Source organism: Anabrus simplex, chromosome 2 (assembly GCF_040414725.1).
Source record: "Anabrus simplex isolate iqAnaSimp1 chromosome 2, ASM4041472v1, whole genome shotgun sequence".
Taxonomy (NCBI): Eukaryota; Metazoa; Arthropoda; class Insecta; order Orthoptera; family Tettigoniidae; genus Anabrus; species Anabrus simplex.
The window spans coordinates 1,064,341,513-1,064,369,100 of NC_090266.1; the positions used below are offsets into that span (position 1 = coordinate 1,064,341,513).

At 38.1% G+C, this 27,588-nt stretch overlaps 1 protein-coding gene across 4 annotated transcripts in view; it reads left to right on the forward strand.

Annotated features, from left to right (window-relative positions):
- Positions 1-27,588, forward strand: part of LOC136863292 (uncharacterized) — a 731,410-nt gene that overhangs the window by 393,281 nt on the left and 310,541 nt on the right. For all 4 annotated transcript variants that reach the window (XR_011017857.1, XR_011017858.1, XM_067139677.2 and 1 more), the window contains exon 11: positions 3,771-3,852. Coding sequence is in view for 2 of the 4 variants with exons in the window: in XM_067139677.2 (XP_066995778.2) it covers positions 3,771-3,852 (82 nt within the window). In the remaining 2 variants the exon portion in view is untranslated. The remainder of the gene's footprint in view (positions 1-3,770; positions 3,853-27,588) is intronic.

A 27,588-nucleotide genomic window follows, 5' to 3' on the forward strand; every position in this document is an offset into this window, starting at 1 on the left:
TGTTGCTGGCGTGCCGTGCGTGCAACGCAGCCGGGAACAATAATTTAAATTGGTTGTGGTGGGAGTTACGAACGTACTAAAGAGTGACATAAATGTCCTATCCAGGTTTCTTTAGCATGTATTTAATAGGACACGTCCTGGGACTTCGGAATAATGGTGTAATAACCAAGAAAACGCGCTAGAGGGGGATTTCTTAACCAGTTTCAACTGCACTTAATTTAAATAAGAATGGTAAGAAGGTAATCTTAGTGAGCAGTATTAAATGAATCTTGAGTGTCTCTAAACAAGGCTGTCACAATTAGAAACTTTTGTATTTGTTGTTGATACATTCTGTTAAATATATGGGTAATAAGTTCTCAAAATTTGCATGGATGAAATGTAGCTCTCTTGCTAGTGATGCTACCAATAAATTTGATCAAGAAAACCACAACTCTCTTTTCTTAGGTGTCTTATTTTGCATTACCTTGAATTTGGTTTTCTTGAGTTGATTCTTTTGTGAGTAAGAGTTCATTTATATGTTACTAGCAAGATACCCATGCTTCACTATGGTTTTAAACTGAAAGTTATTATTCAAAGTTTTACGTTTTGGAGAATCCCATGTCAGCTGAGCCTGTAAAATATGTCCTTAGTTCGTATGTCAAATGGTTTGGGGGAATGATTATTTTCTAATCTAACATTAATTTGAACCCCATACGGAAGAATTTGAATGTTTTAAACCCTATCTTACTTAACATCTAGGATGTAAAAGCAACTACCCTGTGAAATTTTGTTTTTGTACATTGAAGAGTAATGGAGGAATGAATTCTTTCTTTAAGGGGTGGATGTTTTTAAGTATTTATTAACATCTTATATATAGAGGACCACTCTTCATTAAAAAATAAGTTATTGCCAGAAACGGTTTCGGAAGAATGGATATTACGTTTTTGAGTGTCAACCAACATCTAAACCCCTTCAGGGAGAAATATTTTGAAGTACAGTATACAATATCACACCTAGGACTTAAAAGAAGACCCTTCTCATAAAATTACAACTTTGTCAAACAATTTTGGAGGGATGTATAATTTCTTTCATGGAGCTAATCTCGTTTAACACTTCACCCTGGAACATTTAAAAATACTTCCTCTCTCTTACCTAGGATTTAAAACATATACCTCTGTTTGGAATTTTGTCTTCGTACGTTAAACTGTTTTGGAGGAAAAATGAATATGTTTTTGGATCTTAACCCACATTTAACTCTGTGAGGGGTTAAATTTGTTTCAAACATTCTGTTATTCTCACCTCCAGTCAAAACCCCTTAGGGGTGTATCGTTTTAAGTCCGCTTCTCATTTGTATCCTCATAGCCCTTTCCACCCTGAGCCAGACGATCGTTTGGGTTAGGTTTTTATTTTGCTAAAAGAAAACTAGCCTGTTTCCCTGCGTCACACCGGGCTGCAATGATCGTGCGGGTTCCGCGCTTCGAAATTGCAGTTGTATTTATTTTGATAGTTGGGCACAAGGAGGCAGCATATATGTTTAAACTTTTGTAAACAAAACATACCATTCGGCCTCAAGTTAAATTGTCCCTTTTTATTATCTTTTACATATTGATTTCGTTGTGAATCTTTTTAAAACATCCTAGAATCATCATAGAAGGTATACATATCCTTAACAATGCTACTTTTTGAACCTAGCGGTTGTAATAAACTGTCAATCTGTAACTAGCACGATGTTGCGGGTTAGGGTTTAATTTGAGGTAATGGTGTATTTCTAACCTCAAAAGTGATCATTAGTATTCTGGAAGATTTCTCTAATTAAGCATTAGTATACTTATGTGAATACAAAATACATGTATTTATATGAATTTTAGGGATATCAGATGAAGAAATAGTGAGGTTAACCTATGCATCTGATTGCGAGGACTTGCTCGGTGAAGATGGTGATGATGATGAGTGGGTACCTGAACCTATATCTTCACACGTAGGCAATGATTCTGATGATTCTCATCACGGTGGCAATATTGATGAAGAGGAAGAACACACAGGAGATAATGATTCTACTGATAATCATTCTCTAATCATTTACCTACACGTCAATCACCGAGTCCCCAACTGGCATCGAACCGAAGACTACTTTTCAAAGAATATTCTGTTTATATAAGTCCTATATTGATGTTTTATAACCTATTTTACTTCATATACTTGATTCAATGTAAATAAAATCATCCACTTACAGAATTTCATATTCTCAACATGTGTCATTCAGCAAAGAAATGTACTCAAATAAACGCTAACTAGCATGATCGTGCAGGTGGTTTTCCACGTGAACGGCGAAGAAAATATTTTAAAAACTTTTTTTCCTGATATCTAGGCTCAAAATTACGTACATTGAAGTAAGAAAAAAATTCAAATTTCAAAGAAAATATCTCAGGGTGGAAAGGGATAAAAGAAATTAAACTCCTTTTACCCCCCCCCCCCCCCCCAAGTTGATACCCTCCCCCCACACACAAAAATGTGTTTCTTTATTTTTAAAGGAGATTCAAAGTACAAATTTTCAATTTTTATGATACAAGTATCCTCATAAAAAGAATTCAATCCCTTTTTTGGCCCTTTTTACAACACCCCTTAAGTGTTTTTTTGAAAACAATATAAGTCTTACTGTATTTTTGAAAGAGATTAAAAATATCAATTTATACGTCTGCTATATATTATGTTTTCGAGATATATTGTAGATATGCTCATTTTAAAATTCACCCCCTTTAACACTTCTCCTTAAGTGGATTTTCAGAAAACAAATTATGCGTGTTCCTTCACTTTTACAGGACATTCCAAATACCAGTTTTCCCATCTGTAACATTTTCACTATTTGATATATGTATCCTCATAAATACAATTCAACACTTTTTTCATTTCTTTTCACCCTCCCCCTCTTAAGTGTTTTTTCCAGAAACCAGAAAATATATGTTACTTTATTTTTAAAAGAGATTAAAAATACTAGTTTTCATGTCTGTAGTATGTTAAGTTTATGAGATAAACTGTAGATATACTCATTTTAAAAATTCACCCCCTTTGTCACTCCTCTTCACCTCTCCTCGTGTAGATTTTCCAAAATCAAAAAATATGTGTTTCCTTATTTTTAAAGAAGATTCCAAATACAGATTTTCACATCTTTAAACTGTTAAGTTTTTGAGGTATGGATACTCATTTTAAAAATCCCCCCTCCCCTTTCACCACCGTAGCAACAGAATATCCAGAAGTACTTCCGTAGTGAGCACCTACATTGTAATATAAATGTATCCCCAAAATTTCATTTCTTTATGTCTAGTAGTTTTGGCTCAGCAATGATGAATCAGTCAATCAGGACATGTTGTTTTATGTATACCGGATGAGTTGCCCGTGTTGTTAGGAGCATGCAGCTGTGAGCTTGCATCCAGGAGATATAGGGTTCGAATCCCACTGTTGGCAGCCCTGAAGATGGTTTTCCATGTTTTCCCATTTTCACACCAGGCAAATGCTGGGGCTGTACCTTTACATAAGGCCACGGCCGCTTCCTTCCAACTAGCCCTTTCCTATCCCATCGTTGCCATAAGACCTATCTGTGTTGGTGTGACGTAAAGCCACTAGCAACAAAAAAAATTTTATAGATATATATAGCTGCTTTCTGTTCTTGTTTATTTGTATCTTTGCAATTCTGGACTACTTTCTGCACAACATGTGGTATACTGCATTTATCAAAACCAACACCTCTACTGACTATGTTTATTGAAAGATAGTACGTTTCTTTGTTTTAATAGGAGGCAGTGATGCACGTTCCAGCAGCACGCAAGGATCTGTCCAAGGCCAGCGTCCTTATGCTGTCAGGAAGCAGGGTATGAGGTTGGTCTAGTATTTTATATACATTCCACCAATAAGTCCTACAGAGAGAGAGTCATGGCTTTTGTAGAATTATTCATTACTTTGTATAAGATATGTTACACATAATGCCGTTGCTCAGACAAAGTGGACGACATGATAGAGGTTCCATTTAAGATGCTAGTACTGCCTTATGTCTTTCTGAATGTGGTTTTTCCAGGACTTTTCTACATTTATTTGAAGCAAATCCTGAAATAATACAGAGTTCCTACTCACAAAATGTATTTCCCAATTATAAACCTGTATTAATGCACGGGCTTAAATTTTTCTTGAAGGAGAACTTGTTATTGGTGAATAATCGCTTCTCCACTTAATCCACAAACTTTTCTACACTTTTCAACATAACCTTCTGTGCACCCATTTTTTCCCACTGTTCTGTAATTTTGAAAGATTCCCTAGTGGTATAACTCCATTCCAGCAGTCCGTAGACAGTAATGTACTACTTTCTGTATGTCCTCTGCTGTTTCATAGTGTTGGCCTCGCATCTGTCCCTTCACAAGCCCAGAAAGATGATAATCAAAGGTTGCCATGACATGACTGTAGACAGTGTACAGGAGAACTTCCCACCCCATTTTCCCAATTTCCTCCTTGGCAAACTGAGCAGAATGAGAACACGCATTATCGTATTGAAGGATGATTTTCTTTCCCGGACATTAATCGAACAATTTATGACAGAGCTGTTAACTGTTGGGACATAAGAAAGAGCATTCATGGTTTCTCCAGGTTCAAGAAATTCAACCTGAATGCATTCCTCTGCATCACACAAGATGTTGTTCCATAACTTTCTTGGCAGACGACACCGTCTTTGTTTCCTTTTTTTGTCACTAGATTCTGATGGTGCCATCCCACACTCTGGCATCTAGCGAGTGGAGGGATCAAATATAAACGGGATTTTATTTTTTATTTAAATTCATTTATTGAAAAACACAAGGCAAAAAAATTACTTTTCCACATTGTTTCCTGCTTTGGAAATGCATTTGTCCCAGCGTATTGGCAGCTTTTTGATGCCCTCATCGTAAAAAGAACAGGGTCGTGTCACCGGCCAGTTGCGCACGAAGTCTTCCACACTTTCGTCATCTTCAATTCGTTGCTCTCCTAGAGCTTCCTTCAGCAGTCTGAACAAATCGTAGTCGCAGGGCGATAAGTCCGGTCTGTAACGAGGATGATCAAGTGTAGTCCAGTGCATTTCCTGTAGCTTGAAGACAGAGCTGCAGTATGGGGCCGCACATTGTCGAATCGGATGGTCTCTCCTTTTGCGGCAATATGCAACCCTTGCCTTGTTCAGCAGCTCGCAATAGTAAGCAGCATTGATTGTGCATCGCTCATGCAAAAAATCAATCAGCAAAATTCTTCGCTGGTCGAAAAAAGACCGGTTGCAAGAACCTTGCCAGCTGACAGTCGAGTCTTGGGTTTCACTGGTGCTGCCTCCTGTTTCCTCCACCACTCCTTACACACACAGGTCCTTGACAATGTTTGATCACTGAACTGTGCAGTCAATCTCTGGCAAATTTCCACTGCTGTAACTCCATCACAAGCAAGAAATTTTATAATTATGCATTGCACAGTGGAGGGGTGCACCTTTTGCTCCAACGTCTTGAGCGTTACTGACAAAATGGCGGGAAATATCTAACAGCAGGTTCTCTCCACTCCTAACGGTCCTGCTTAAGCATAGCAGAAGCGCGGGCCCAGTCCTACCAACTGTTGATGTTCAGGAACAAAAATCCTGTTTATATTTGATTGACCTTCATATTCCCAGTATGTAATCACCTGTCACAAGGTTCTTCTTCTTCTTCTTATTCTTATTCTTCTTCTTTTCCCACACCATGATGGGGTCGCAGACTGACTTGTGTCACACAATTGGTCTTGTCCCCGTTTTACTGCCAGATGCTCTTGATGATTGCCAACACCTGTCACAATACTCAGCAAAAGAAATTAAAAAAATTATCATCTCATTCTTTTCAATATCTCTAAAGAAGCTCTTAAGCAATGATTTTTCTCTGAATTTTTGTTGTTTTCTGTTAAGAACCATGGACCCTAAGGTTGCAGACTTGTCAATACTCTAATCTTGCAATCATGTCCTATATTGTACACTATCCTACTGCAAGTTTTCCTGCAGTTGTATCCAGTGATGGGAAAAGTACAAAATAAAGGTAATTGGGCTCAATTACAGTTACCTGAGAAAAATTTTACCCAATTGCAATTACTAATTACTTCTTCAACAAGTGAAAATGAAAACCTACAACCTGTTTTCCAGTCATTGACCGGGTCAGGGATGAAATGAATGGAACATATATAGGCTGTTATTACAATCGGGTCGCCACTCCCAAGGTGATTTATTAATGAGTGATAAATGCTATGAAATGATAATGGAGAGTGTTGCTGGAATGAAAGATGACAGGGAAAACTGGAGTACCCGGAAAAAAAACCTGTCCCACCTCCGCTTTGTCCAGCACAAATCTCACATGGAGTCACCGGGATTTGAACCACGGTATCCAGCGGTGAGAGGCCGATGTGCTGCCGTCTGAGCCACGGAGGCTCTTTCTTCAACAAGTAATCAGTAAAATTACAATTATTTCACAGAACACGAGTGTTTAGGGAATAACTGAATTTTTTTTCAGAGGGGAATGGAATGGTACCAAAGTTAGCAAGGAAAATACAGTAAAAACTCAATTATCCATTCCAATATCTAGCAAGGGGTGGACATTTAATAAAAAAAAAAAGTATAATCTGTATTACTAATTTTATTGGACTTCAAAGTACGTAAAATACATTCCATATAACCTAAAAATGCAGTGCATGAAACCTTTTTTAAAACCAAAATGTAGTCAATGCAACAACAATACATACTAAATATTAGCGTAAATTACCACCAGAACATGAATAAATTAATTTACCTGGTGTCATTTAAACTGCTTTATAATAATCTGTTGGTTTTTTTTGCACTCTCGTGCAACTTATTTTCTCCTCTTAAGTCCTGAGTTCTGAGGTTTCTAATTACAAGAATGTGTGAAAAATCCAATCATCCTCTTGCTCCAAAAATTCCATTAATGTTTCAGCTGTATTCAGTGTGGTCTGAAACAGTACACGATTGTAACGCACTCTTCTTCCCCATCCCAGTCACTTTAACTCATCACTTCGCTGCTGACTACAGAGTTCCTGTTCCCGTTCATCAGTTAAAATGTGCTCAGGCAATACATCATCAGTATGAAACCAAACCCAAAACCCCATGGCACTACAGCCCTTGAAGGGCCTTGGCCTACCAAGCGACCGCTGCTCAGCCCGAAGGCCTGCAGATTACGAGGTGTCGTGTGGTCAGCACGAGGAGTCCTCTCGGCCGTCAATCTTGGCTTTCTAGACCGGGGCCGCCATCTCACCGTCGGATAGCTCCTTAATTCTAATCACGTAGGCTGAGTGGACCTTGAACCAGCCCTCAAGTCCAGGTAAAAATCCCCAACCTGGCCGGGAATCGAACCCGGGGCCTCCGGGTATGAGGCAGGCACGCTACCCCTATACCACGGGGCCGGCCAACAGTATGAAGCCACTCCTTAATGTTACTTTCATCCACTTCTCCAAAATGAATGTTATTTTCAGTAGTCTTCAGGTTATCTAGGGCTGATGATCTTTGATGTTAGGCCCCTTTAAACAAGCATCATCATCATCATCATCATCATCAGGATATCTTTTATCTTCTGTCCTTCATTTTCATCTTCATTAGTGAACCCATGAAAATCATCGGCGAGCTCTTCGACATCAACATACTATTTTCTCCACGATCGAGTGATGTTTTGAGTGGTTACTAGATCCCATGGTTTCTGGGCAAGATAAAGCGCTTCTTTAAGATTTTGTTTTTTCCAGAACTTAACCATCGACATTTCTTCAGAAAGTAAGAGGCCTAGAATTTCGTGTTTATAATGTGCCTGAAAGTTGGCGATGATACTTAGTCCATCGGCCGAGTTAATCTATATATACAAAATAACTTGGACTGACTGACTGACTGACTGACTGACTGACTGACTGACTGACTGACTGACTGACTGACTGACTGATTCATCATCGCCGAGCCAAAACTACTGTACATAAAGAAATGAAATTTTGTGGATACATTCATATTAAGATGTAGGTGCTCGCTAAGAGAGGATTTTTGGATATTCCGTCGCAAAGGGGGTGCAAAGGGGGTTGAAATTTTAAAATGAGTGTATCTATATCTCTAAACTTTATAAGTTTACAGATGTAAAAACTGGTATTTAGGATGTTCTTTAAATATAAGGAAACACGTATTTTTTTGTTTTCAGAAAATTCCAATAGGAGGGGTGAAAAACGGTGAAAAAGGGGTTGAATGCCTTTAATCAGGATACCGATACTTATATCTCAGAAACTGAAGATATTACAGACCTGAAAATTGGTACACATGATCTCTTTTAAAAATAAAGAAACACGTATTTCTTTGTTTTTGGAAAATCTAATTAATGGGAGGGGAAAAAGGGGGGTGAATTATTAAAATGAGTGCATCAATATCTCAAAACTTTGAAAGTTTACACATGTAAAAATTGGTATTTAGAATTTTAATTATAATTAAAGAAACACGTATTTTTTTGTTTTTGGAAAATCCCAATAGGAGGGGTAAAAAGGGGTGAAAAATGGGTTAAATACCTTTAATGACGATACTTATATCTCAGAAAAAGAAAATACTACAGACCTGAAAATTGGTGTTCGGGACCTTTAAAAATAAAGAAACAGGTATTTCTTCGTTTTTTGAAAATCCAAATAATGGGGGGTGAAAAGGGGGGTTAATTTTTAAAATGAGTGTGTCTACATCTTAAAACTTTGAAAGTTTACAGATGTAAAAATTGGTATTTAGAATCTCCTTTAAAAATAAATAAACATGTATTTTTTGTTTTCGGAAAATCCTAATAGGAGGGGTGAAAAGGAGTTGAATGCCTTTAATGAGGATACTTATATCTCAGAAACTGAAGATATTACAGACCTGATAAAAGGTATTTGGGATCTCCTTTAAAAATAAAGAAACATGTACTTTTTGTTTTTGGAAAATCCAAATAGTGAAGGGTTGAAAGGAGGGGGGGGTGAATTTTTAAAATGAGTGTATCTATATCTCAAAACTTTCAAAGTTTACAGATGTAAAATTTGGTACTTAGAATCTACTTTCAAAATAAAGAAACACATATTTTTTTGTTTTCGGAAAATCCCAATAGGAGGGGGTGAAAAGGGGTGAAAAATAGTTTAATGCTTTTAATAAGGATCCTTATTTCTCAGGAACTGAAGATGTTACAGACCTGAAAATCGGTATTTGGGATCTCCTTTATAAATGAAGAAACATGTATTTTTTGTTTATAGAAAATCCAAATAGTGGGGGGGGGGGGGAGTGAAAGGGGGGTGTATTTTAAAAATGAGTGTAACTATATCTCAAAACTTCAAAAGTTTGCAGATGTAAAAATTGATATTTAGAATCTCCTTTAAAAATAAATGAACACGTATTTTTTGTTTCCGGAAAATCCCAATAGGAGGGGTGAAAAGTGTGAATAAGGGGTTGAATGTCTTTAATGAGGATACTTATATCTCAGAAACTGAAGATATTGCAGACCAGACAATTAGTATATGGAATCTCCTTTAAGAATACCGAAACATTTAGTTTTTTGTTTTTGGAAAATCTAATTAATGGGGGTTAAACAGGAGTCACAAATTGGGGTGAATTTTTAGAAAGACTATATCTAAAGTATATCTCAGAAACGTAAAATGTTGCAGACGTAAATATTGGTATTTGGAATCTCCTGTTAAAGTAAAGAAACAGGTATTCTCGAAAAATACAATGAAGGTTAGGGGGAGAGTGAAATTTTGAAAAATTTATTGAATTAATTGTATGAGGATACTTACATCTAATAAAAACTAAAGTTGTTACAGATGTGAAAAATGGTATTTAGATCTTTTTAAACATAAAACGACGCGTTTTGGGGGGGGCGGAGAATCATTTTTGGGGGCGAGTGTGAAAAGGAGTTGAATTTGTTTCATGAGGACACATATCTCAAAAACTGAAGATAATCGGTATTTAGAAGATCCTTTACTATTAAAGAAACAATATTTTTTGCCGGAAAATTCACTTAAGGGGGGCGGGGAGTTTGAAAGTAAGTGAAAAAAGTGAATTATTTTATGGGAATACTTATATCTCAAAACTGAAGGTAACACACGTGACCATTGGTATTTGGAATCTCCTTTAAACATAAAGGAACACGTTTTCTTTTTTTGGGGTGGGGGGAGGTAAATCAACTTAACCGCGGTGGGTTGAAAACGGAGGTGAGACCAATTGATTTTACTGTTCCTAATGTACTTATAAGGAGCCTCCATGGCTCAGGCGGCTGCGCGCTGGCTTCTAACCGCTGGGTTTCGTAGTTCAAATTCCGGTCACTCCATGTGAGATTTGTGCTGGACAAAGCGGAGGCATGACAGGTTTTTCTCCGGGTACTCCGGTTTTCCCCGTCATCATTCATTCCAGCAACACTCTCCAATATCATTTCATTTCATTTGTCATTCATTTAATCATTGCCCCAGTGGAGTGCGGCATGCTTCGGCAGGGCTTATCCATTCCATTCTTGACCCGTTTGAATGACTGGAAACAGGCTGTGGATTTTCAATGTACTTATTCTGATCGTAAACCGATCATTTTTAATCTCTCCTGGGTTCGTTTTCAAGAGCCATCTTTTCCTTTGGAGAACCTTCTTAGATTACAGTAGATTCTTCTGGCATATAAACAAAAATTTAAACATATTTGAAATAAACGATAGATATATGATTGACCATGCAATTGTTCACCTTTGTAATAAGGTCAATAATGCACGGAAGTATGTCATTCGTATCGCCTAATGTCCTGCGCACTTGCCTACGGGCGACAATGGTGCTGGTCATACTATCATCAATGATAACGGCAGCAGATGTAATTTACCGCCAAGTAGAGGTTCAGTACCGCCATGACACCCAAGAAGACACCACGCCAGATCTCCTCAAGGATTTGATCCACATTAAAAATTCTTATAGGAAAAGATGGCAAAGATTTAGGGACCCAACTGACCGGGTGGAATACCTGGACCTATCCCGGGAAGTACGAAATCGATTGCTGGATAAAAGATTGAAAAATTGGAGGAACGTTGCCGTAATCTCTCAGAAAACAAGTCAGATTGCGAATTTTGGCGGAATCTCTCAGAAAACGAGTGAGATCGCGAATATCGGTGGGTTATATATCAAACGATAAGCATTCAATTATAAATTTCAGTATAATACCGTCGCGAAGCACGTGTATCTTGCTAGTGTTACATAAGGTGGCAAATAGGAAACAAAAATGTTTCTCTCTGTTTTTAACTCTTTATCAACAGGATGAGAGGGTGCATTACCAAAAAAAAGGGCAGCTTTTGATGGCAAGCCTTTGGACGCCAAGAAAGCAAATCCGCGGAAAGGACTTGTTATGAAACAAAGTCCTGAAAATATCGTGTGCCGTTCATGCAGTTCTACTTTAAAATATTTCATCACTGTTCCCTTGAAAGAACATGGATTTTTTGCTTTACCAACAGCAGCTAATTTTATTTTATATTCGCTACTAGCGTTCACACAGCACAAGATGGTAACATGCTCTTTACTATATTTGTGACCAGGGGCTGATTTCTCTTCAGCAGGTTCGATCCTGCTCAGTCCAGTGTTATTTGGAGGTGCTCAGATACGCTAGCCTATGTCTGTAGATTTATTGGCACTTAAATGAACTCTGGCAAGACAAAATTTTGGCACCTTGGCACGCCCAAAAACAGTCAAAGTAGTTTGTAGGACGTAAAACCATTATTATTATTATTATTATTATTATTATTATTATTATTATTATTATTAGTATTAACATCAAGAGTATACACATTCATTTTTGGAGTGACTCTATATTGCTATTAAAAAATTAAGATTATTTTTTAGGTGATGGGTAATCTGCAGAACGGTTAATCGAAGGACGGATAATAGAGGTTTTACTGTGCACTACTTTGGTAAAATGATCTTTTTTAAAAGTTATGAATGAATTTTGAGGATTTGTAGATCTTAAAATTAACAATGGGTCTTAAGGGTATTCCTTCCTTGTGAACATTTGGTAATGCTCTCGTTTTGGGGATACTACAATTCATATTAATAAGCTTATGCACTTCCTGCTCACTAAGAATGAAAGATGTATTCTTAAGTATTTAATATGTAAGACGTATTTGTGTCGGTGCTATGTAAAACAAATAGCCAAGTATTTAATATTTCTCTGAATTCTGTTGCTCAGATCTTTTTATACTTTCGTGAACGAAATATCCAAAAAGAAAGTTTCAGCATTCTGAATGTCAACTTTTGTTCATGATGATTGTCATGTTGCCTTTGTCGGCTTTGGTCACAATCAGATCATTGTCTTTAATTTTTTGTTTCAAAGTGTTAAAAGTATTTTTTGGGAATCTGTGGAATTTTCATTTTTCATTAGTCTGTAAAATTGGAAAGATTTTTTTTTTTTTTTTGAACCTCGAACCTAATCTCATCCTGTTTTTCTAAGGGTAATATTTACATAGCACATTCTGCATCTAATGTGACAGTGATTACGTCTTTTAGTTTAGATGAACAAGGCCTTTTTCTAAAATACTGCGCTCTGTGTTATTTAGTTGTACGTTTGTCAAATTTGTTACTGGTGAATGGAAATTTATTTGTTCTGATTGAGTTTCAGAATTATGCTTAACTCTCAAAGAGGACTCTTCATCAAGATTTTTGTTATGAATCTGTGTATTGGGTTTTTGTCTAATGTAGTCTCTTTTTTTTTTTTTTTTTTTTTTTTTAAGTGTACTAATAATCTTTTCATTGGCAAACTTTTGAAAGGAGTCCCATTCTAATGTGACCAGCACTCACATGAGCCTCATGCAATTGCATGTTCAACATTACTACTTCCTACAAACAAATTGAATTTACTTTTAATCCAGAGTTCTCAGTTGGGTTTTATAATGCCAGAGGAATAGTTTTCCTTTCTTCTGGGCAAATTTCAGAAAATTTGAAACAACACAATTCTTGAGAAAAAATATATGCTTGCTGATTTTGAAGATTTTTTTTCTTTAAATTCAAAAAGATGTTAGCTTTTCTTTGCCTTGTTGGCATAATCATTACAAGACATAAATTTCATTATTAAGCCCGTATTGTTGACCTTAACAGCATTATGGTACTTTTTTTGGGCAAAACTCCACCTTTACAATACATTTCTCTTTTATTCCTTTTCAGATTAACATTACCTTAATGGAATGGTACACGTTTCATCCTCATAGGGACATTTTCAGCGACATGTAAAAGACAAAAATATAAACAAGGATACATTAATACATGTTAAAAACTATTCATTCTATAGTGAGTAAGAATGGATTTAAAAGAAGTTTTCTTGACAAAATTATTAATAAAATAAAAAAATCAGTCAACATCTACTGTTCTTAGAGAACCGAAAAAAAAATCACCTGTGCATTATTCCCCTTGAAAAATGAAAACATCTACAAAATTACAAACATATTTAAAAAGCATAACATCAGCATATGAGAGTGAATAAAAAAGTAAGTTACACTAGCTTGCCGCAAGAGCGCGCTGTGTGTCGTAACCGTGGCCAATGCGGAGCAAGCTACAGTAATTGTTGACACATCCGATAGGAAGATTTGTGTTGTATCCCATCTTGTTGTGTCTACAGAGTGGGCTAGGTTCAATGGCACATCAACTGGATGTTCACTTCAAATCGAAGGTGCGTCCAACTATCAAATTTCTATGGGCTAAGCGGCCCAATTGCATGGACATTCATCATGAAATCACTGATGTATATGGTGAGCGTGCAATTTCTTGCTGAGGTATTGTATTGCCCCTTTATTTCCTGGCTAAACTCGGCCACTGAGCAACAGATCCCAAGGGGGAATTTTCATTCATGGCTTTCCAATTTTCTAGAGGCATTTAAGGGAAAAGGATGGACGACCAAGCTTAAATAATAACTTTAAGACAACATTTCTGGCATTTATTCACATAAACACTTTTTGAAACAAAAATATTCTTGCTGATTTTAAAATTTTACAATAATTTCATTGTATCCTGTCTTCTAGTAGTGAATTTACATAAATCAGAATTATCTTCATTGACGTAGACAACAGTTAGGCTTTGAAAGAAAAATAACATACTCAGATTAGGCCTTTACTGCCCTTAAAAAATTCAAATTCAAATATGGATTGAGCCTCTTATACCTCACATTAGTATTTACAAAATCAGCTGGCAGTTATCTCATGTATTATTATAGAATCAAAATTAAACTTGAAAATTCCACTTATCCATTAAAGATATAACACATGGTCATTGTTAACTAATGATCAGTTACATCACTTTCAAGGTAGGTAACACTCGCTCATGAAATCAGTAGAAATCCTACTATTGAATATGAGTCAATTTCAAAATCACAGGTGATTAATTATCATTAATTGACATTGAATTTTCTGATAACATTTATCTTTGATAATCACACTATCGTGTTCACAGAATCGATGTATTCCATTTGATAAATTCTCAATTTAATCGTGACTCACTTGCTAAATAAATTAATTATTTAATTATTATTAAATAATGTTATTATTATTATTATTATTATTATTATTATTATTATTATTATTATTATTATTATTATTATTATTATTATTATTATTATTATTATTATCATCTGTTACCTCCCTGGCTTACAAGTTAACTATGTCATCTGTAGACATTTAATTTCTATCTGTACAGCATTTAAACTCTTTAAAAATAAATTAGAAATAGATTGGAAATTACTTATCAAGCATGTGTAAATCAATTGAAAATTTGTTAATAAATCACTTATAAATCATGTGCCTTTGCCGATCCTTAACTAAATGATCTTTCAGCTAAATCAGCTTTAAAAGAAAATAAATTCAAATCTAGTCTTACTTGAACTTAATCTCAACAAATTTTTCCTTAATATACACTTCAATCAACTCAACACTGTGGCAAACTAACGCTGGAATAATCTGAGTTATCGCGGTGAACGCATGACCAGATTAGAGCACAAGATAAAAATGAACACTTGAAAATATGTATAACTATTTCATTCACTCATCTCATTCACACAAGGGTAACACGAATTTTATGTACATTATTTACATACGAATCCTGACTTAATTAGTTATTCCATTATTTTTAAACATGGTCAGGTCAGTAAGATTAGGTAGATGACTAATGTCCATTAGCGTAATCAACTTAATAAGTGACCAGTGATCGAATTGGAGTTATCACTTCAATAGAAACAATCATTTAGGAACGACGACGATCCATCTAAATTCAAAAAAATTTTTCGAAGATTCCAATAGAATTAAATAATCTATTTAATTATATGGGTTATTAGTCGCAAATGCAGAGTTTATGAGCCTCAATCAATTTATTATTCATCTCTACACACATGAAATGCATTCAACATGTGCTCAACGTTTATTACAATTCACTGTGTTCCAACGACACAAGCAGCAACTTACTCAAATTATATCCCTCAGGATCACCAATATTCCAGGCGCAATTAACAGAGCACATCAAATATCATATTCGAGAATATCTAATTCAGTTTATGGCTTACGACCATCAAATTATTTAACACGGTCTCATACGTGAAATTTAATTATTATTATTATTATTATTATTATTATTATTATTATTATTATTATTATTATTATCATCAATGATGATTATTAAGTCTATCAGTCCTGAATTGTCATGAAAATGGATGACATGATCCTAAAGCATTTCAAGTAAAGCATAGATGACGCTGAATTCAACACTACTTCTCAAAATTTATGTACGATTCCATATCACGATATTTCAAATATTGTAACCGTTGTTTTGAGATAACGTGTGTACACAAATAAATAATAATAATAATAATAATGCGAAAATAATAATACTAAATATAATAAATATTAATAAAAATAATACTGAACCCAAAAAATAATATTGACATAAAATGTGAATAAAGAACATGGTAAACAGACGCAGTGGCGGTGAATACACATCAGAATATGGAAACGTGACTGATAACTTTCAATACTCAAAATTAAATCATATACAAGGGAACACTTACAGGCCTAAAAATGACAACTAAGATAGGATTGTGGAACATGCGGGGGACCTATGAGGTCCATGGGAACGTATGATGTTATGGGGGAGAAAAGACTTACAATAATACACCCAACAGATAAATAATTATTGAGAAAATGAACATACAATTATAAATGAACAAATAAATGAACTGCGGATTAACTGATACTTGAGACACAAAACAAAAGATGTGTAAGGGAAACATTTAAGCCCTTCGATCATGAACAAACTTTGACATAGAGATTCACATTAAAGTTAAATTTACGGAATGAATGGGGGCAACCTCGAAAGAATCAAAAATTTAATTACGCTATTCAAGAAAGAGTGTTACAGTTACTTACAATTACAACTAGAGTTGGCAAAGAAGGTCTGCCTCCGAAAACAACACGTTGCGGACTAGCATAATAGCTAAGTCGTACAAATGCTCTATTTTGGAAAATGTGGAAAACTAGAGGAAACTCCGACACACAAAATGAAATTCTACTTAATTACCGGTATTGAAGTTACATTAAGTGGGAATAGTCCGAAACACAAGAATGCATTTAACACTAGAACCGCCGGAGCGGTCAAAATGACCGCTACACATTTTCAAAGCCTTATTTTGACCACATTTTTTTGTCCTATTGTAAAGAGCTTCAGTGACTTTTCCTGATTACCGGTCAGAATCATCCGTATTAAATTTAATTAATTTTGCGTCATTGGATAGGACGTAGGTAACGAGTATACCTAGAACCGCCGGAGCGGTCATTTTGACCGCTGTATTGATTATCATAATAAAATGCGTTAGAACATGTGCTTATTCCTCTGGTTGAGATAAAATTTGTTTATAATTATTCTTCCTGCAATAATGTAAGCACAACAATGAAACTCTGATAGTCTATGCACGGCCATTGTTCAATTTCCTCTTTATTCATTTATTGAAAGGCGGCTACGAGGGCTAATTAGTCACTCTCCTCTGAGAGTAGCGAACATTCTTCTGCTCTCACAATCCCCTTCAAGGCCTCCCTCACCCCTCCTCTCTCCGTGAGGCAATCACAACCTTGGGACAACTGTCCACTAATCTCTCTCGTCAGTCTGGAGCCACAGCTTCGTCAGCTTGTCACAGACCATGGCTCGTAGACCACCGACCCTTACCGATGAAGAATTACTCACTCTACTGCATGACATTCCAGATGATATGTCTGAAGTTGAATGTGACCCAGATGTAGAGGACCTACGAGAAGAAGCTGCGGACGAAGATTACTACCAACCAAGTGTCCATTCTGAAAGCAGTGATTCAGATGATGCTGAATACCAAATTGTTGAACCAGGTAAGTTACAATAATGATATACGTTATCTTGATGTCAACATTTCAACTTTGGTACTGAAATTCAACATTTAGACTGCAATAATTGCAGGCATAATTATTATGCCTGGTATAGGCCGAGAACTGAAAGTTATCATTTGTTCTATTACAGCAGCAGAAAATGTAGTACGAAAATCTGGAAATAAGAGGGGACGAATCAACACAAGCCTCCCAGGAACAAGTAATACGTTACTAGGTACAGACGGCATCACGGAGTGGACTGTAGGAGAGTTTGGGAAGACTACACCTGGCAGGATGGCTTGTCACAACATCTTGAAAGAAAATCCAGGACCTACTCCATATTCAAAGCGGTATGTTTCTGACGACAGTGTAGCGAGTGCATGGCGTCTTGTTATTGATGAGTCTATATTGAAACACATCAAACACTGTACGGAAACGGAAGCAAAACGTGTTCTAGGTGATGAATTGTGGAGTGTAAGTTTAGAAAAACTGGAGGCATTCATTGCCTTAGTGTATGCTCGTGGTGTTCTTGGAGCCAGTAACACTGAACTTGATGAACTCTGGTCTAAAAAGTGGGGGCCACCATTCTTCAGTGAAACAATGGGGAGGAATTGTTTTCGAGAAATTCAAAGATTTTTGCGTTTCGACCTCAGAACTACAAGATCAGAACGTTTGAAGACTGATAAATTTGCGTTAGTATCAAAAGTATGGAACAAATTCATTGAAAATTGTCAATTGACTTATATTCCAGGTGAAAATCTGACGGCTGATGAGCAGCTTTTCCCAAGCAAAACAAGGTGTCCATTCTTACAGTACATGCCGAACAAACCAGATAAATTTGGAATTAAGTTTTGGCTTCTTGTGGACGTTGACTCAAAGTTTCTGTGCAATGGGTTTCCTTGTCTAGGAAAAGACGATCTCAGAGGACGTGACGAGACTCTTCCCGAAAGTGTAGTAATGAAGTTGATGGAACCATTTCAAAAGAAGGGGCGAAACGTGACTACAGACAACTTTTTTACAACAGTGAAACTTGGTAAGAAGTTGAAAAGTAGTGGTACGAGTATTGTTGGAACCATTAGACGATCAAGGAGAGAAATACCTAAAGCTGTGAAGGCTATGAAAGCTAGTCTTTACGACTCAACTCTCCTGAAACATTCCAATGACACACTTACTGTTTATCAAGGTAAACGAAACAAGAACGTCCTTCTATACAGTACTTTGCACTCAGAAGTTGAAATTCAAGCTAATCCCAAAAGGATTCCCGAAACAGTAGACTTCTACAACAATACAAAATATGGTGTGGACGTGGTGGATCAAATGGGAAGAAAATATACTGTTCGATCCGCTACCCGAAGATGGCCTGTTCATGTATTTCATAATATTCTTGACTTGGCAGCAATCAATTCCTGGATCATTTTCAAAAAAGTGACCGGGAAGAAGATCAGTCGCCGAAATTACATCCTGAAGCTAGCAGAGGAGCTTCGTATGGGGTACATGGAATCGAAATCTAAGTATGTGGAAAGAGAACCCGAATTTAGGGAGCCTGTGGAAGGAAATGTACAGAGGAGGCAATGCCAAATGAAGAAATGCAGGAATAAGACAAACTTTACCTGCAGAAAGTGCAAACGGCGAGTGTGTGGTTCTTGCTCAAAGGATATAACTAAGGTCGTGGTATGTAGTTCCTGCTTCTAAAGACGCAGAATTGCATCAGCGTGTGCAAATACACTAAAGGAAAAGAAAGACAGTGTTTCAAAAATATGGTGTGGTACGTGGATTTGGCAAACATGTTTCAGGTCATAAATTACACTAAATAAAATGTTACAGTAATTTTCTTTTCTGTTAATGTGTAATAACTATTTTACAGTTTAGACTAAAAGAATTTGAAGTAAAAGCAATGTTTGTTTATTAGATAAGTGTGTTTTAGAGAAACATATCTGTGTTTGTAATAAATTACGAAAATATTACATTTACAATACAATGAAATAATTTGTTTCTTTTCTGCTTTAGATCCCATAATTAATGTTTTATAAACTTAGTAACACATATTTGAAAGTATGACAATGAGTTACTATACGTATTCAGAATTAAAATTATAATTCCAATACAGCGGTCAAAATGACCGCATCGGCGGTTCTAGGTATACAATATGTTCCGGCGGTTCTAGTGTTAAATAACATAAGGCAATAACATAGCACTTACCTTGGCCGGCTGAAGACCCATTGCGGGACGGACGCAAAACGCTTCCGCCCGCTGTAGTGAGCCAAATTCAAAGACGCGGACAAATTAACTCGCACACGCGAGGAGCCACAAACAGGAAATCAAGTGATTACAAATAACCAATAGCAACACTCCAGTTTGCCACATTCATCAATTAAAAATCATAATATACTGGCCAGTAAAAACACTTGTATTTTGGCCAATGACAATGATCTTCAAGAATAATCCTTTCTGCTGAATTCGCATATTAGCGGATATTACAAAACTACAGGAAAGGGCCACTTACACGTGGCACACCCTCCCTCACAAGTCATGTATAAACATCTACATCTCTTTATATAATTTACAGAATAATTCAGTTTAAAACAGGAAATGTAAATACCCAGATCTCTTTGAACATAAATCTTCTTCATAGTCCATTTCTTCATAGGCCTAAATATGTAATAGTTTTTAAATAAGAAAGCTACATACAATAATTTGTTTTGCATAAACACTTCAGTTCTTTAAATGTTTTTGTTTACCCAACATTATGATTTAAATAACATTACATAACATGGACTTCTGTTGCTTCACTGATTTCTGTTCACTGCTGTTCAACAACGGCCACAAATATCATATGTAAATCAGGTAAAGTTTAACGTGAGGTCAATGATTTTTACTCATAAAAATCCTGCGCTTGAGAAACCAATCAAAGATCAACTACAGAAACTACTCTAATAGAGTAAAAAAATTTGTCACACAACTAACTCGAATACCTCGCCACCTTTAAAAATGGAAATAAATGAAACTACAGCAAATACTAATAAACTACTATCTAGGGAAGAAAGATCACCTAGTTATTACATAGATGAGAAAGATATTATACAATAAATGGGTACTCAAATGATAGCTCGTATTAGACTCCTGGCTGAAGTCCAATTCATTTCGGCATTTCCCTCTCGTTCACCTTCCCCATGCCAGAATCGCCTTACATATTTAGCCGCTCATGGAGACACAGCAGTTGACGTCCCACGATGAAATTGTGGTGATTCTTGAAGAATGAAGATTCATCTTGAGGTGTTGATGATCCGTTGAGCTGGGTCTTTGCCACATGCACGTTGAATTAAGCTGTAACTGACACAACAGGCATTAAAATATGCACACACCAGTCGAAATGTTCACTAATCGCGTGGAGAAATAGACTTGAATCCTCTAAATTTTCAGTACCACTCAGTGAAGTTTTACTTAAATTACTACAGTCACAAGTAGCGTAGAAAATTGTCGTCCGTAGGATTTCATTAAGTTTCACGTGGTCCGGCAAGTAGCAAGTACGTAACATCAACAGCGCAGAATAGAATAAGTCAGTAAGTGTAAGAGAAAAACTTAATGTGCACTTAATGTGTCATTTTCCAAGATGACCATTGGTCCACCAGTGTCTCTTTTAATTGGCTACGACTATTCCAGAAATGAGTAGATTGCCTTGATTGCTGGTTGGCACATCCACTCTAGCCTCGAGGAACCTGTCCATCACGTGATCTTCCCCTCACTCGATCGAAGACAGATCAATACTTGCTCCTTCTGAAGCGGTGAAAACCAGCCTGACACACTAACATGGCTCACTGAATGACAAAATCTAGCTTTTGACAAAACAATAAAATTTTCCAATGCAGGCCTGTAGCAAATATTCTAATTATGACCATATTTGATGGGGACAGTATAGTGGTGTAAGCAACTTGACGCCGGACACGCAATCTGACGGACAAATATTGCGAAGGCTGGCCTGCGACATCGAGTACCGTTGCAAATGTTAACCCTGTGGATAGGATCATTAGAGAAAATCGGTGCATAACACTGCAGGAAATTGACAGCATGCTGAACGTTTCGTATGGCAGTGTGTTGTCCATTGTTCACCAGCACCTTGGATTTCATAAACTGTGTCAAAGATGGGTCCCATGTTTGCTCATCGATGTTCACAAGGGACAAATTTCCAATTGTCACTGGCATTTTTGCAACGGTATTCTGTGGAGGGCAACGCGTTTCTGCAGTGAATCATCGCAGGGAATGAAACGTGGGTCCACCACTTCACCCCCGAAACAAAGAGAACATCGATGGAATGGGTGCTTACCACATCACCACCACGAAAGGTCAGGGTCCAACCTTCAACAGGAAAGGTAATGGTGACAGTGTTCTTTGACATGGAGGGTATGGTGCACGTGGAATTTATGCTGAAAGGCAGGACGATCAACTCGGCTTCATATTGTCAAATGTTGAACCGGTTCCATAAGGCAGTTAAAGAAAAGCAGCAGGGAAAATTGAACACCAGTGTGATTTTGTTGCACAATAATGCAACACCTCACACGGCCCACCGAACATAGAAATTGCTGCAGCGATTCAAGTGGGAGGTATGGCAACATGCTCCATACTGCCCAGACTTAGCACCATGCGATTATCTTGTGTTCATTAAGCTGAAAAACAGGATCTTGGTGGACGATGATTCCAAAACTCTGAGGAGGTGAAAGCAGCTGTCTCCAGGTGGTTACACAGCACTGGAGGTGATTTCTAAGCATCCAAGAAAAGTTGTTTGACCGTTCTGAGAAATGTTTACTGTCTCTAGGGGACAATGTGGAAAAGTGAACTTACATTGTATGTTGTCATATCTGTGTTGACTATGTGTATGTGATTTCATAAATGGCCATAACTTGGAAGTGTAACTTACTTTTTGATTTGCGCTCGTAACATTCAAAACAATTAACAATAACATCAAACTGTTTTATGACCACCACAGCATGAACTGTAGTAATACGAGGATTGGGGTAAAAGTCATGGCAACTATTTTCTTTTCTGTAGCTATGTGAACAGATCACAAACGTGTATGTGTCGTGTGGAAATTCTGCAGGCGTAGTGTGTATGCAGAACAACAGTTGCTCTGTGATAGCTGGTAGTAGTGCAGCGAGGGCTGTGAAATCAGTCAGTTGGTGAGTGTCGTGCGAGATTGAAGTAACCCTTGTTGAGTAGGGCACTTGCATCAAAAGAGCCGTTCTCCGAGAGAGAAATGCGATGGAACGTCACGTTGACTTAGTGGAAGCCCTTGGGAATGATGCCCTACCATACCGTACAGTGGCACGGTGGGTAGGAAGTTTCAGCAAGGACGCGTGTCAACCAGTGAAGAGCAATGTTCGGGACGACCTGTCATTGTGCGGACCGACGTGGCGCATGCTGTCATCGAGCAGCTCCTGGATGAAGACAGACGATGGACACTACTGGAGTTAGAGAAGGCAAGTGGCATTGAGAAACACACTGTCCAGAGGATATTGCGTAATGAACTGCAACGGCGCAAAATCGCATCGCAGGGGTACCGCACGCACTGACGGAAGTTCAAAGGTGGGTGCGCTATGCAATGTGCTCCGACCACCTTGCACGCTGGCAACAGGACGGCGATCAATTCTTGTCACGAATAATCGCCAGGGCCAGGCATACAAACCAGAACTGAAACGTCAGTCTGCGGAGTGGCGACATGCTGGATCACCAAGGAGGCAGAAGGTCCGTCAGAATCCTTCCCCAGTCAGATTGATGGTGATTGTCGCGTATGACGTCAGGGGTGTCATTGTTTGCCACTTCGTTCCACATGGCAGTACAGTGACCGCACAGTACTACAGGGACTTCCTGTTGCGACAGGTATGACATGGCGTTCGGGAGAAACGTCCAGATCTTGTGGATAGTGCAATAATCCTGCATGACAATGCAAAACCACATAAGGTAGAGTGTATAGGGCAGCTACTGCGACGTCGGGGATGGGAAGAATTGGAGCACCCACCGTACTCTCCCGGATTGCAACACGAGAGGACATTCCTAATGCTGTGCACCAACAGGTGACCCGATTCACACATGGTGAGACAAATGCTGAGGCTGATGGTATTCAGCACCTCCCACATTGTTCTCAGCATGTGGTGTCAGTAGCAGGGGACTACTTTGAGGGTCTTTAGGCCCAGGTTTGTCATGTCAACTGTATGTGTACTGTGTTGTCGTTCTTTTGCACCGGGAATGCCATATTGCCCTGTATACTACCATTAATAAATTAGTGTGTTACGATATTTCAGTGCTATTAATTGTCTACAGGTGTAGTTAGCATCTTGTCCTTTCGCCTGTATATGTTACATTTTCCAACCGGACTGGTATCTTAAAAAAAAAAAAAAAAAAAAAAAAAGGTGCAATGACTTTTGCCCCAACCCTCGTAATAAATTCTCAATATCCGGAGTGTACAAGTTGATATGCACTCAATGCCAGGCCAGTTATTAGGCCAAACTGTTCGTCGCTTCCATATCCAGCATAATGAGCATATTAGTACCTAGAGATATAATAAGTTCTAAGCCATGAGCAGTCATGTGTCCAAATGTAATCATTCATTTACCTCAATCCCTCAGTCGTGTTTGCCCTGTTACAGTGTGCGGAGTGTAGCCTCCTGGTGAATGTGACGACATAATGGCACGACGATGTCATTTGGACCCCGTTTTGCAGGGTAGAATACTCGGCCGCCTGGAAGCAGGCCAGACACAGACTGAAGTCACCGTATCCTTGAATGTGCCACAAAGTGTCAGTTCTAGGCTTTGGAGACGATTTCGAGGCACAGGAGATGTTAGTCGTGGGCCAGTACCAGGTCGACCAAGGGTAACCACCCCACAGCAGGACCGATATCTGGCCTTAACCGCCCGACGAAATCGGAGTGCACCTGCAAGGCAATTGTCGGCGGAGCTTGCAGCCGTCTCAAGGGTTTCCGTTTCCCAGCAAGCTGTGTACCGGAGGCTCATAACAGCAGGGCTGAATGCCCAACATCCAGCGGTGTGCGTCCCGCTCACTCCAGCACAAAGACGGGCTCGTTTACTGTGGAGCCATCAACATCAAAACTGGACCATGAATGAATGGAGGCATGTGCTCTTCACAGATGAATCCCGCTTCAGTTTGCAGAACGATTCCCATCGCACATTAATCTGGAGAGAACCGGGTAGCCGATACAACCACAGGAACATTGTGGAACGGGACCAGCATGTGGTGGTGTCATGGTGTGGAGCGGCATCATGTTGAATGGCTGTACGGACCTGCACATCTTCATGGGCGGTCCGAGGAACACTGTTAATGCTCGGAGATGCAGGAATGAGGTATTGAGATCACTTGTTCGACTTTTCAGAGGTGCGGTTGGTCCAGACTTCCTCTTAATGGACGATAATGTCCGACCGTACCGCACTGTTCTGGTGAATAAATTTCTGGCTGGGGAAGACATTCATCGATGGACTGGCCAGTGAGGTCTGCAGACCTGAATCCTATAGAACATGCCTGGGATGCATTGTGCAGGCGAATTGCATCCCGTCAGCCTCCACCAAGGACCCTTCAAGACTTTTGCATTGCCCTTTCGGAGGAATGGGATCGACTGCCACAAGAGCTCTTGGACCATTTGATAGAGAGCATGCCACATCACTGCGAAGCATGTGTGGCCATTAGGGGTAACCATATACCCTATTAACAGCATATTTTGTTGTGGAAGATATTGCCAATTTTTGGTAATTGTTGTCAATGGTGTACCTTAGCTATCAGAACCTTTCTGACACTGGTTTTTTTTTCTTTTTTTTTTTTCGACAAGTTGTGTGACACATGGTGTGTGATTCAGCTTCAGTTTGTTCAGCAATCCGTCTGACATTCCTATCAGGCGGTACGGCCTCGTTTATTGATTATGCTTAACTTTTGGACACTAGTGTATGTGAAATGCTATTTTGTGACCAATTCTACATATTTTAACTTAAAATTACACGCATAGTAAGTGTGACAATGTTTAATGCTTTTTTAAGCCGGATATAGACAGAATAAGTCATTAGGATTACCGAATGTCCTTTGTGTATTAATGTATACTTGTTTCCATTTTTGTCTTTTAACAATGCCTGAAGATGTTCCTATGAGGACGAACCTATACCATTCTATTAAGGTAATGTTATTCTGAAAAGGAATAAAAGAGAATATATTGTAAAGGTGGAATTTTTCCCAAAAATACCATAATACTGTTAAGGTCAGCAATTCAGGCTTCATAATGAAATTTATTTCTTGTAATCCTTGGTGTTTGTACCCTTGGTGCGACACTCTAAAGTAGCCATGCTCTCAATGCGATGTCTGTCGATTATTAGAATGCAATGATTACTAAAATATAATGATTACAATTTTATTTTTAGGAGTAAATTTCAAGTAAAAATTACATTTTTGAAATGTATAGATTACAAATAAGAATTACTAAAAAAATAATTAAATTACTTTTACTCAGTTATTTCCCAACTCTGGTTCTATCCGCTGTGACACGCCTGTCTTCTTGAATGATGATGTCAACTCTTTCCTGTTGTGTTCGGTGGAGGTAGTGTGAAGGCAAGGCTGATCTTGGATACTTGTGTTCCAGTCTTCGAAATGTTTTACCCGTCTTCTAACACTGCTAGTGCCCACGCCACATCTCGGTATACACGCTGAAGTCTGTTGTGAATTTCGGCTGCAGGAATTTAACTTGGAATTCAATGACAGCATGTTGCCGAAATGAAACATCTGTCAGGCATTTCATAACAACTGCCTTTACTCACGTGATTGGAGCTAATTACATCAATGTATCCATGGCTAAATGGTTAGCGTGCTGGCCTTTGGTCACAGGGGTCCTGGGTTCGATTCCCGGCAGGGTCGGGAATTTTAACCATCGTTGGTTAATTTCGCTGGCACGGGGGCTAGGTGTATGTATCATCTTCATCATCATTTCATCCTCATCTCGACGAGCCGGTAGCCTACCGGCGTCAAATCAAGAGACCTGCACCTGGCGAGCTGAACTTGTCCTCGGACACTCCCGGCATTAAAAGCCATACGCCATTTCATTTTTTTTTTACATCGATATACCTCAGTGCAATGTATTTTTCGTGTATAGATTGCGATGATGCACTGGTTATACTACATTAGTGTCCAAAATTAGAACAACAGACAGAAATCCTTTCCTCCTGTGAATATTTCTCCAAAATAATGTCAGGTATGGTCAAATATGAAGTGTGAACAAAGTAAACACTGTAACATTATTTGTTGATGATGAAATAATATTCACAAACCATCATTATCTGCTTTGCTGCGTAATTTACCCATTGTCACAAATGCCAGTACAAAAGTTACTTCTTCTCATTGAAACACATTATTACTTCTGGCAGTAATACAGATCCGACAATGACTTGTCACACTGTGAATAATGTCATCAATCTCATTTTGTGGTATTTACACACATTCTTCCTGTACAGCAGTTCTCTAAATCATTGAGAGTGCTTGGTGGAGTTGGACGTGAAGCAATTCGTCTCCAGAGTGCATCCCACATATGCTTTATCGGGTAGAGGAAGCCAATCCATGCAATCAATATCTTAAGTTTCAGGAAGACATTAACCAGCTGCGTTTATAGTCGCCTTAAGACCTATCTGTGTCGATGTGACGAAAAGGAAAATAGCAAAAAAAAATAAATATATATATATATATAACCAGCTGCGCTCCATGTGGGCGTCCATTATCATCTATAGGTAAGAGATCTGGGCCCACAACATCTCGAAACAAACAAACATGAGGTGCCAAGATCTTGTCACGATACCTACTTCTGTCAAACCTTGGCAGTTTACCAGTACATCTTCCTAGAGAGGTGTTCAAATGGATATCATAATGATTTCCCACACCATTATTGATCCACCTCGATATTGGTTCCTTTCCACAGTGTTTTAGGGTCAAAACCACGTTCCAGATTTTCGCCAGATGTGAATCTATTGTGAATAATTCTGATGAGTTAATCAGGACACATCCCTAAATAGAACATTTGCCTAACATTTCAACTGTCCAGGTTACATGTGTTGACTCCACTCTAGAATCGTCTCTTGTGCACACGTGTCAGGGGTACCCATACAGCTTATTGCCAACCATTAAAACTACCCTGCATAAGCCATTTGTGCACCGTTTGCCTCAGTACAACTGTTGCAATGGCTGCTCTGAA